Source organism: Rhinopithecus bieti, unplaced genomic scaffold (assembly GCF_001698545.2).
Source record: "Rhinopithecus bieti isolate Rb0 unplaced genomic scaffold, ASM169854v2 scaffold_11966, whole genome shotgun sequence".
In the NCBI taxonomy this organism is placed as follows: domain Eukaryota; kingdom Metazoa; phylum Chordata; class Mammalia; order Primates; family Cercopithecidae; genus Rhinopithecus; species Rhinopithecus bieti.
Window position 1 is genome coordinate 1,417,728 of NW_016807254.1, and position 13,165 is coordinate 1,430,892.

Consider the following 13,165-nt stretch of genomic DNA (forward strand, 5'->3'; position numbering starts at 1 on the left):
TAATTAACCATTTTAAATAATTAAATTAATTTAAATTTTCTGGGAAAATTATTTTATTCATTGAGATTGTCAAATATCTTTTATAAGGCTCTGTTCTGTTTGATCTTGTTAGAGATCAGATTAGATTAGATTACATTAGAGTCATATACAAGATCTCATAATTTTCTAAACCACTGCTGTAACTGTAGTTGTATCACAATTCATGTAACTAATTTCTACAATTGTGTTTTCTTTTATCTTTTTCATAATTAGACTATAAATAGGCTGTATAACTGTCAATGTATTTATATGTTCATTGTTTAAACCTCAGTAAAAATAAACAAAACATGTCACTAACATTCCTAATAATTCAACCATAGATAATCACTGTCAAAATATACAGTAAATCTTTACATAGCAATTCATGCTGGTGTTCTGGACAAAAATCTTGGAGCCACCTTCCTCTCTTCATTTTGTACCAGTCCACCAATATATACTTTTCTTTCCACCTTAAAACAATTTCCAGAATATGACCATATTTTTTCATGTCTACTGAAACCACTCTCATCTCTTAACATATTATTGCAATAGTCTTGTAGTAGCTTGACTACCTCAAGGCATATTCTCTACACAGTCAACAGAATGATTGATTCCAAATAAAATTCAGATATTGTCATTGCTTACTCGAAATTTTTTATATGTTGAGAATAGAATCCAAAGTCCACAAAATGGTTTAGAAGAGCCCTATATCATCTAATCCCTTGTTTTCTCAGATACAACCAGAAACGTTTACTTGCTGTTTTTCAAACATTAAGTCCACTCAGTAGGCCTTTATACTTCCCTCTTTCCAGAATACAGACTTCTTAGATAACCATGTGGCTCAGCTTTACATTCATTAACTCATTGCTCAAATAGAGACCTTGTCATAGAGACCTTCCGTGACTATTTAAAACAGCAAACTCCAGTCTCTATCTTCTTTTTTTTTTTTTTTTTTTTTTTTTTTTTTTTTTGAGACGGAGTCTCGCTATGTCGCCCAGGCTGGAGTGCAGTGGCCGGATCTCGGCTCACTGCAAGCTCGGCCTCCTGGGTTTACGCCATTCTCCTGCCTCAGCCTCCGGAGTAGCTGGGACTACAGGCGCCCGCCACCTCGCCCGGCTAGTTTTTTGTATTTTTTAGTAGAGACGGGGTTTCACTGTGTCAGCCAGGATGGTCTTGATCTCCTGACTTCGTGATCCGCCCGTCTCGGCCTCCCAAAGTGCTGGGATTACAGGCTTGAGCCACCGCGCCCGGCAGTCTCTATCTTCTTACATTTTTTTCCTTCATAGCAGTTATCACTATTGAAATATTGCATATTTGTTTATTATCTGTCTGCCTACACTGCAACATTAAAACAGAGGAGCAGAATCTTTGCCTGTTTTGTTCACTGCAGTATTCTTAGTGACTAGAACACATTCTATCACAAAGCAATATTTGTTGAATGAATATGAATATCTACATTGTAATTTATACTAATACCTACATAAATGCCATTTAACTTTAAAATAGCTTTTAACATATCATGAATATTTTATCCATTAAATATTTGTCTAAGTCATTTTAAAATAGGTATATTATTCAACAAAAATGGTCTTGTTGAACATTTAGAATGGTGCCATTTCTCATTATAAACCAAGCCAAGATTAATTCTAATTAAATATTCGATTTTTCCGTTAGTCTTACAACAATTCCAAGAAGCAAATTGGCACAGTTCAAGCAACATACTGTTGGGCTTTTCAAACAAATGATTATACTTTTCCCAAAGAAAGATGTATATACTGATACTGCTAAAACAGTCTATTGATTAGTTTTATTTTCTTTAATATAAAATAAAAGGATGTCTGGTATTAATTAGAACTGTGGAAACAAAATGCTGATGGTATTTACTGAAGACCTAAGAAAGATAGTAAAAAAAAAAAAAAAAAGAATGAACTAAACCCAACAGTCCAATATACAGTAGATATATTAGAAATACACTAAATGTATACAGATGTATACAGTAAGAGATAAGAACTATAAGCAATTGAGTTTACTAAATTATAATTTGTTCATATGTACAGAAAGCTTATCTGCCAGACAGATGAAAACAGTACTTACTTAAAATATCAGTATCTTCCAGGTCCTGAAGAATGAGCTCTTCAACAGCTGTACTCCTGTTCTTTATGATGTTAATACAATGAAGAACTGATTCTGGTAATTCAACCGAATCCTAAAAATTTGAATAATACAAGAAACTGTGAAAGTGTTTATTATCAAAATTATGTGTCAAATTTTGGACCCTTCATTCCACATCAAAAATGTGAACAAAATATGTAAATGAAGTAAAAGGGTTCCACACAAACAGCATAGTTCAGACAAGTATATTTGGCTAAAGTTTGCTTTTAATTTTCAGGTGGTTGTGCATTTCTAGAAAACTCTAAGAAAACAAATGAAAAGAGTTACCTACACATCACTTCTATTAATTTTATTAGAGGCTGTTTATTTTTTAATGCCCTCAATAGTTGTATATGTTTTTAGATTAATTCCAACTTCAAGTAAATTTTATCAAATATTAATCAAAACTGCAAGATTATTTTTTCAAAATATTTAATGTCAAACTAATACCTGATATAATTATTTATTCCATTCAAAATTGGCTTTGTGATTATCATACACAAACTTAGTCACATTTGTGAACTGTTATAAAATATCTACCATTACAGCCTATGTAAATCGATTTGTAAATTTTCTAAATAGCTAAATATATTGATATGCAAAATGTGAAAATTAAATTTCTTCCTCCATAAACACCATAACTAGTTAGAAAATACAATGCAAATAAATAATATTCATAACAACAAAATAGTTGAAGCATCTATGAACAATTTTAATAATAATCTTGAAGTTACATATATCTACATGATGACAACACTTCATTGAGGGACTTCAAGCATGGCATGAATGAAAGAATATAAATGTTTCTATATAGAAGAACATGATATGCACCTGCTTTCATTTAACTAAAAATAAATATTGTCTGCCATACTGTGTTTTCATGTGTTGAATTTAGGATTTACAGCCAGCTTTATTTTCTCTATCTTAATTAATGGAATTTAGTGTTTAGTTTTGAGAATGAACATCAGAAGATAATGAGAAAATATTACCTTTCTCTTAGTACTACAGAAAAGCATGTAAAATTATATGTCATGAGTCCTGACAAAGTAGTGTATTAAAATAGCGACAAAATATCAATTCTATTTTCTGACATCTGTCCTGCATTGAGATTTCTACTTCTTGTTTAACTAAGAAGCATTTTAAATAACCTGGATTATAGAGATTGTTGTTATGTCCTGGGAAATATAGTTCACAATCTCTAAATCCTTAGTTAATAATTTTTTCCCCTGGTAATAATATTTACATTGATTCTAAGTGATATAAATAATAGTGAGGTATCTTAATTGAAACAGAAGGGCTTTAAAATTTTCTTCCTTCCTTTATATAAAAAGGTATTAACATACAATTCAATTATTCTGTTGATTTCATTATTCAATAAAAAAATTTCAGATTTTTTTTGTCTATATTTAAAATTATCTGGATAAAGAACTAATATGTCATATAATTCTCTAAATGGGCAAGTTTAGTGCAATCCTAATAAAACATAAAGTTCTGAAATTTTTTTAAAATTTCTTTTAAAAAAAAGCTTAGTTAAGATCTGATAATAACAAAACAATGTGAAGAATTTGATCCATTCAATATTTAAAAATATACAACAGTAGGAAAACAATGAACAAAGTAATGAAAGAATAGACAGCCTTGGATAGATCATATGTACAATAACTATCAACAAGACACATGACAAATCAATTGAGAAAAGGTAGATTATTAAACAAGAGACACTGGAAATATTAGCTCAATATGTGCAGGAGACTTTGAAATTAGTTCTACATCTCATAACATTCCTGAAAATAAATTCCAGTTGGATTAAGGATATTGGTATAAATGAATAAATCCATGAATGAACTCTGTAAGCATATAAACATTGGTAAAAATACATAAATAAAAGGATAATTTGTTTTATTCCCAAAAGTAACCATTTTGATATGTCAAAAGATTTCATATACATTTTTCTTCCCATGTAATTTAATCATGCTAAAATGTTCACAAGTAAAACAAAAATCAGGATACAAATATATGTAATAATCCCAATTTTATGAAGATGTACAGGTGACTATATATATTAAATATAATTTATATTTATATAAATTGTTTATAACAATGCTGCTAAAATGAGAAGTATATAAAAATATCCTGAGAAAAGTAATATTTCTCCTGAAAAGCCTACTCCTGTTAAAAGGCTCAAAAGTGCAATACTTACTGTATCACTATCATCACTCTGAGTTTCTGATTTTGAATCACTCTCAATGTCCTCTTTTTCCAAGGAGGAAATGCTGAGTTTATCCAATTCAGCTTCTATTTCTGCTTTGAGCTTTGCATCATCATCATCCATTATTCTTCATAATAAAGCACAGAACTGCTTTAAAAAATGAAGAGGCTAATATGTCGCTAAAAATTATGTGTTCTCTAATTTGTCATACCAATCCAACATATTTATTTAGACATGTTTTAATTTAACAAACTTTTATCACACCTTATTATGGTTACACCAAACATTGTTTTATCCCTTCAATCATTCTTTTTAAAATTTGACTACAAAATGATCAACTGTAACTGTACCATAGTACTCTTGATTTATATGTTTATATAATTGCACTATATATAATAGGGATCAGAATTGTTTATAAAATTTTTGTTTCAGTGATTAATACATATAAATGTATGTATGTATGCATGAGTTGCAATGTAATATGTGTTTTATTAATGTTCTGGGTTTTTTTTATTTTTCACTGTTGGTCTGAATCCCAAAAAAGGTTTGAAAACGTACTAGTCAGCTATCGTTCTATTTTTCGTGACACTACTTTAAACTTCTTTTTTTTCTTTCCTCAAGAGCCTGACCTTCCCACCTGTCTTCTTCTTTTCTTCATTCCTTCTTTCCATCCTCTTTCCCTTTCGTTAATTCCTCCTTTCACTCTATTCAATCATCTCAAAATCAACTCTACCCCCAACCTTCTCCCTCACTCACTCAAAAATAAAAAATAAAATAAAATAAGAAAGAAAGAAAAGAAAAGGAAAACAAAATGAAATGAAACTCCAAACCAGGGCAAAATATTATCCTGCAATGGAACTCAAAGTGCATTTAAAAGGCTTTATTAGAAGGAAAGTTAGATTTTTTTTTCTATGCTTACAAAGTAAAATGCACAGGTATAATAAACTTTATGTAGAAAGAGAGGCAGGAGAGTATGGTGGAGGTAAGTCATTTCCTTTACCATGACCCTCTCTATTCATCTGCTAGCTCATTAGATCGCTCCGGTCCAATTACGTATTTGAGCACTTAAGCAAGTTTAAATTTTCTAGTAGCAACTTTTAAAACAAAAGAGAATCAAGTGCAGTTAATTTTACAATGTATTTTATTTAACCCAACATATCCAAAATACTTCAACGTGTAATCACAAAATTAATTATTAATATCATGGCAAAGAGTTTATATTCTTTCTTTGGACAGTAATTCTTAGAAATCTGTTGTGTGTTTTACACCTGCAGCACATCTCAGGATTAGCTACATTTCAAGTCCTCAGTAGCCACCTGTAGTTAGTGGTTACTGTATATGATGTGCAGTCACAGATGGGTCTCACTGTAAATGGGCTGCATTAAAGTGCTCTAAGTTGATAACGAATCGTTTGGAGTTCACTAAAGCTGTCAAAAGTAGAAAAGCTTAAGGAACTACAACCTTCAACCCCTGTAAAGAAAAGGGAGAGAAATCTACTTTATAAGGTTCATATACATTATATATTACCAAAAAAAAAACAAAAACAAAAAAAAGAAAGAAAGAAAGGACAGAAAAAGAATGGGTGGAAAGGAGGGAGACAAGAAGGGAAGGAAGGAAGGAAAGAAAAGAATGGTTTGTGCGGAGCGGTGAGTGAGTAACCATCGAATGTCCCTATCTAGCTAAGACATCTCTTTAAGTTTTGAATGAGCTCCCCAAGGGAGCCTCGAGCTTCTCAGAGCCGGACAGCCATCTCCCGACCCGCGGTCTCTCCCTTTCCTGGAAGTCTGGCCAGGCAGAGTGTCCCGGCTCGTCCTGAGTTCCCACAGCTGCTTCACCTCCCCCAACAGGAATCCCTGCCTTGAGGCCCCGGCTCACCCCTCAGCAGCGAGATTCCTCGGCTTCGTTGTAAGACAGCGCCCATAGAGTCTACACAAAGCGTATCCATGGCAACAGCCAATCCCAAAGAAGAGAGACCGGTTTTTCCCTACAGGTGCTCCAGAAGGACAAACAATTTGGATTCTAAATTGAAACGAACGCAGCATTTCAGGGACTGGATGAAGAGCTTACGTTTTTTTGCAGGTAGATTTTAATATTTAAATACTTTAGGAAAATATTTAATAAAATGAAATTTTGTTATAATTACCCAAGTAGATGTAACCTCACTTTTAAATTGTTTCTGAGCTACATATATTTATATTTCAATCTGGTGATTCAGTCCACAAAACCTTAATCCTGAACAGTGATTTGTGGGACCTAGAAGTATGGAAGAGAAGTCAATAAGTTGTTTGCCTTCCATGACAACAGTTTTTTAAAAAAGAAAAAAAAGAAAAGAAAAAAGAAAAAAAAATCAATCAATGCCCATCAAAAACCTCTTAACTGAAGGGATGTGGGTGAAAATTTTGAAAAATTATTTTCTGGATTTATTTTAATGTGAAACTATTGGCAGACAGTATTTCAATATAAAACCTTAATTTCTAAGTTTATGTCATGCTATTTAATGTGGAGCAAATATATAGGGTACAAAATAATATTTTAATTAATAACATATTCTTGACTTTAATTTTCTTTTAAAGTTTGCAAACAAGGCATTAAATTCTAAAAGGAAGTAGCCATAATTGTAAAAGGTATCTGCTATAAAATAAGCTAAAAGCAAATATTTCATTGAGCCTCTGGAAAAAAAAAAATAGACTACATTTCCTGGTAACAATAAACTTGAATTGCATCAACATTAGAACTAATAATATAAAGTGAGAAGTTAATAGACTTTCATATTAAAAGCACGCATGTTAGTGTCCTTTTCAGGAAAGATAATTTAAACTACACTTGGTTTCAGGTCTAATTAAATCCAGAGCATTTTCATTATCAAAGTCTATGCTCAAATGGAATTTTTTTTTTAAGTTTAGTTTTATTGCCAATTTATAGACTATTGAAATTATCTATGTTTTGTTGTCTTTTTTTTAGAGACAGGGTCTCCCTCTGTTGCCCAGACTGGAGTGCAATGGTACAATTATAGCTTACTGTAGCCTCCAACTCCTGGATTCAAGTGATCCTCCCACTTTGACCTTCCAAAGCACTGGGATTATAGGTATGAGCTACTGTGTTGGAACCTCAAACTCTTCATTTAAAATAGACTTTCATATCGTGTTGAAGTTCACATGTAAGAATCTTAAGATTAGTTTTATTTTTGATTACAAAAGTATTCATACTTCTAAAAAATATAAATCCTTTAATAATCAATTTCAAAATTAATTTTGAATAACTAGTTTTCATAATCAAATAATTTTGGAAATAGTGCCTTAGTTCCTTTCCTTCTCAAAACTTACTTTGTCAATATTGACAGCAAAAAAGAAAACACTAAGTTTTCTGAAGATAAATTAACTCATAGTGATAGGTCTCCTATATTGCCATGCAATTTTTCACTTTGGAAGAAAGGACAACTTTATCAACTAGTCATAATTTCACTAGAATATTACTAATCAAAAATAAAAGGCAGCAATTATCTAAAACGTTTGTAGATTATAAGTAAATTTAACTTGACACTATTGTTTATCAACCGTGTAGCATTTAGCAGAAGTCCATTTAAATTGCATTCTTCCTAGAAATGGTAACTTCAGATTGAGTATGTTAGTTTGCCTATGACCCTTTAACTTGAGTAGACTTTTGTTTCTTTTGAACCTGTTAACTTCATTTCATTTAAATTTTAAAAAAAATTGTAGGTGTGGTTGATTTGTAGCATATTGGCTCAACAATGCATATTTCCTTTAGAGAGTACATAATAAATATTTGTTGAGAGAATGAAAGAATAAGAGATAATGTTTGTTCTTTGTTATCTCACAAGACTAATAATTCCTTTGAAAATACTGAGTAATGAAATCATTTTAGTTTAATAGCATTTTTCAACAACTGCTTTATTCTTCATATGGCAGTGATATAGTTTAAATATCCCAGAATATCATTGTTGTGTTCAAAATAGCTGCATAGCCTGTATTTTCTTTGTTTTATTTTCTTGAGGCATGGTGATTATTGAGTAAAAGTACTTTACTATGTAGCTTATAGTACCACATATTGTATTCTTAGACCTCTCATTATCTTGTTCCACTTAAAGTGTGTCTCAAGCCTTCAGATTCTAACTCTCTTTGTGCTGCCTCCCAGCTGGTGTCGTGACCACCACTTTACAGAAAAGTGAGAATTTATCACTTTTCCACAGTTTCCATCCCATTGCCCATCCTCACATGCATGACTCTTGTATAATCTTAATATTTCTATACTGAGATGTGATATAACGAGATTCTAACCATATGATATAATGAGATAACTAACATCTAGCCAGGCACTGGGCTAAGTGCTTTACAAACATAATCTCCTCTAATTTTCTTTCTTTTTTTTTTTTGACGGAGTCTCGCTCTGTCGCCAGGCTGGAGTGCAGTGGCGTGATCTCGGCTCACTGCAAGCTCCCGCCCCGGGGTTCAAACCATTCTCCTGCCTCAGCCTCCCGAGTAGCTGGGACTACAGGCGCCCGCCACCACGCCCGGCTAATTTTTGTACTTTTAGTAGAGACTGGGTTTCACCCTGTTGGCCAGAATGGTCTCGATTACCTCGTTACCCTCCCGCCTCGGCCTCCCAAAGGGCTGGGATTACAGGCGCCAGCCACCGCACCCGGCAATCTCCTCTGATTTTCACATTACTTTGAGGAGTGTACAATTGTAATCTGCATTTACAGATGATGACACTGGGGCTTGGGAAATTTACTGAGAAGGTGGTTTATATCTATGGATTTAAATCTCATCTCTGCCATCTATTGACTGAGCGATCTTTAGCAAGTAGTTTTGCATTCCTGATTCTTTCTCTCCTCGTTGGTGATGTTGGGGATAATAGCATTTGCAAAATATCGATGATAAAGGGAATCAATTTAAATGAAACATTGTAGAATATGAGATAATGTTCAGAGTTTAATTACATAGTTTCTACAGACTTAAATTACATCTTTGATTCTTTGGTTATCCCAGTGCTGGCGAATTCTACTTCCTACTGCATCGCTCATATTGTGATACTGTTTCCATTTCCACAGCCATTTTGCAGTTTAGACCACATTTTTCTCTTGTGAATTAGTGCATTAACTTTATAAATTATCCCCCTATCTTAAGTGTCTTTTCTAATTCGGCTTCCACATTGAGGCCATAATTATGGCTCCCTATTACCTTCAGGAAAAAAAAAAAAAAAAAAAAAAATCTTTAGTAAAGCATACAAGATTTGTCACAATCTCTCCTGAGTCTACTTCTTTAGCTTTATCTCTCATCTCTTGCCACTCTGATCCATGCCTCCTTACACCTCATTGTAAAGCTTGTGAACATAGTGTCCCCCCATCTTGAATATTTCCTGTTTCTCTCCCTTTTTTGTCTAAGACCTTAATCCTCCTTCAAGAGTCATCTCAAAATCATCTTCTCTATGAAACTTTCCTATTTCCTTATTTCCTGTCCCCACCTCAACACATAATTCAGAGTCAGCCACAGGTTTTAATATTTGACTTTTTGACCTTCTCTTACTTGTTCGTTTGTGTGTTCCCATCTCTTGGAACTTAGAATATAAAAACAATGACAAGAAGTAATTAGAGTTTATTAAACTAGTAAAAAATAACACTTATAAATAGATTAATTATTGTAAGTTGTCCATTCCTATAGCATCTCTGCTGTTGAACTTTCAACATCAATTCACTAGTCAGGAACTGAACAAAATAAATGCCACACCTGGACCTTATTTAATTAAGTTAGAAACAAATTATTTGTTTATAGCAAAAGAAAATATAGACCTTTCACACTACAAATATTTAAATAAGAACTACACTTAACTTATTGTGTACCTTTGTGTTGGCACATCATTATTCTCATTGACGTTGTTTCCAGTATGTGGAGCTTATGGCTGAAAAAGCCAACACATGACCGTCTCATTTTACCATTCTTTGTAAACACAGTCATAGGCTTCTTTGAATCGTTGCTTGGATGCACAGTTTGTTGTGTTTTAACTTGGTAAACCTTGAGCCACAGTTTTGAAATTACCATATACATCTTCCTTACCACGTTGCCTACCTTTGAGCTTACTAAGTTCTCACCCCTTTTGACTTCTATAAAAGTCGGCTTTAAAAATTCCAAATTCTTAGTTGTATCATTTCATTCTCTACCATCAAACCTCTGCCCATTTCCATCTATAGACAATGTCTCTTCTCTTTCATTCACACCCATGACGTTGGTTCTCTATGAATGACTTTCAAGTCTGTACAGCCTATGCTACCCATTTATCTGTACTCCATTCACAGTGCTTATGAGACATAACTGATAGATATCCTTTACCACTTCAAATTCCATCATGAAATATTGAATTTATGAATTTTTCTTCTAAACCATTTTCCCCAATTTTTAAATTTCCAGTGATTACCATTATTCTTTTGTTTTCCCATCCTACAGGAATCTTCCTGATTGTCTTTGATTCTTTTCCACAGTAAAGCATATTAGAGTTTAATCCAAGCTCTCTTTTTTTTCTAATTATGTTTTGTAATTGGCCTTTTCTGACCAGTGGGCATTTTGTTTGGTCCTCACCACCCTATCTATTTTCTTTTCTTTATCCTGGGTACATGGTTGCCTTCAACTGAAGTTGAGTATTGCTGTGGGACCAAGTCTGTGCTGGTGAAATATAAACAGAAGAGAAGTGTACAACTTCAACCTCACTTGCTTAAAAGATGCCTGCCTGAGTTTACTTATCCCCTTTCCCTTCTGTGCGCTATAAAAGATGGCACCTGGAGCCAATTTGGAAGCCACATGTTAAATAGGCCAGAGTTAGCTCCAAATTTCTAACATGATTTCCTAGAAGCGAACCAATCACCTACTTTGAACTAAGAGATAAATAAAAGTTTATTTCTGTATTTGGGTCCTTTGATAAAGCATTGCAGCTTGACCCTGCCTCACATACTAACTATTACCACATCAACACTCAAGTCCATGCCTTCAACATTTCACATCAGAGTTACTACAGAGCTTTCTGGTTCATTAGTCTCCATTCTCTTTCTTGTTCACAGACAGGGGCCAAGACCTTGTGCCTATCTTCTTGTTCAGGCTGTGAGGGAGCTTTCCACATGTGGCAGTAAATCGAATTGGACCCAAAAATGTAGATTTATAGCATCTTTGAAATAAACTGAAATAAAAATCAGGCAGTCTTTCCAACTGAGTGTACCATCAAAACATGCCAGGCATTAGAGGAATGAAGGAATAAGACAATAGGATGCAAAGTAGAAAAACCAAATGACAGCAACAGAATTCAAAGCATAGGTAGAAGATATAACCTGTAGTGTCTCCTTAAACATAGAAGAACACTGGGAGATTTTAGGAGGAAGATGGGTTTTTTTTTTTTTTTTTTTGAGACGGAGTCTCGCTCTGTCGCCCAGGCTGGAGCGCAGTGCCCGGATCTCAGCTCACTGCAAGCTCCACCTCCTGGGTTTACACCATTCTCCTGCCTCAGCCTCCCGAGTAGCTGGGACTACAGGCGCCCGCCACCTCGCTCGGATAGATTTTTGTATTTTTTAGTAGAGACGGGGTTTCACCGTGTTAGCCAGGATGGTCTTGATCTCCTGACCTCGTGATCCGCCCGTCTCGGCCTCCCAAAATGCTGGGATTACAGGCTTGAGCCACCGCGCCGGGCCTATGATTTATGATAAAGTAGGGAAGGTAGTACATAGACTAATGTAGACATCTCTTATTTTTCCACTTTTCAAAGCATCCTTCAGTTCAACAAACAAATTGGTTTCTGCCTAATTAGGGACAGAAAAATAGCTTTAAAATAATCTTATTAAATCTGCTTCTATCATGTCAATCATGCACTATATATATTAAAACATTGTAAACTACAGTATGTTTAAAAGTATAGTGCTAGTTAGAATTAAAACAATGAGAAGAGAAAAGAGAAAATGTGGGAACATACTCAAGATTAGATTTGAAACTTTCATCTCTATTAAACAGCACCAAAAACCAATGGAGTAAGTATTGATTTTTCCATGAAAGTTTGAGGAAAATTGACTATCTGGAAAGTAAGTTTGATGAAAGCTACTTTAGTTTTTTTAATATACTGCATACCAAATTAAATTATAGATTAAGTAATTTAATTCATGTATCCATTCATGCATTTGACAAATATATATCAAGTACCTACTGTGTGCTAAACCTGGAGGTTATATTGGTATATAAGATATACTCTCGCCACCTAAATATCCCTGACTGTCTGTGGGGAAGAAGACAGGTCAATGAGAAAGTTGAAAGGCAACAAATTGGGTTAAGAGAAAAATCCCCAAACCAACACCTCAGTGAGGAGCTAATATTATTCTGAGAAGGGGCATGCAGAAGTGAGGAAAACTTTCCAGCCAGGGGAACAAGGTATATTAAGACTGGAAAATTTCCTGGCCATCTAATGGTTAGGATTAAAATAAACATTTAAAAATATAGGGCCGGGCGCGGTGGCTCAAGCCTGTAATTCCAGCACTTTGGGAGGCCGAGACGGGCGGATCAGGAGGTCAGGAGATCGAGACCATCCTGACTAAAACGGTGAAACCCCGTCTCTACTAAAAAATACAAAAAACTAGCCGGGCGAGGTGGCGGGCGCCTGTAGTCCCAGCTACTCGGGAGGCTGAGGCAGGAGAATGGCTTGAACCCAGGAGGCGGAGCTTGCAGTGAGCCGAGATCGCGCCACTGCACTCCAGCCTGGGCGACAGAGCAAGACTCCGTCTCAAAAAATAATAATAATAATAGG

The 13,165-nt window shown here is 34.2% G+C and overlaps 1 protein-coding gene across 1 annotated transcript in view; it reads right to left on the reverse strand.

Annotated features, from left to right (window-relative positions):
* LRRIQ1 (leucine rich repeats and IQ motif containing 1) overlaps positions 1-6,345 on the reverse strand; it is a 238,671-nt gene extending 232,326 nt beyond the window's left edge. Inside the window, 4 exon segments of the mRNA XM_017880705.1 lie at positions 1,699-1,739; positions 2,113-2,224; positions 4,370-4,525; positions 6,254-6,345. Coding sequence (XP_017736194.1) covers positions 1,699-1,739; positions 2,113-2,224; positions 4,370-4,501 — 285 coding nt within the window. The 5' untranslated portion in view covers positions 4,502-4,525; positions 6,254-6,345.
* Between the last annotated feature and the right edge of the window lie 6,820 nt (positions 6,346-13,165).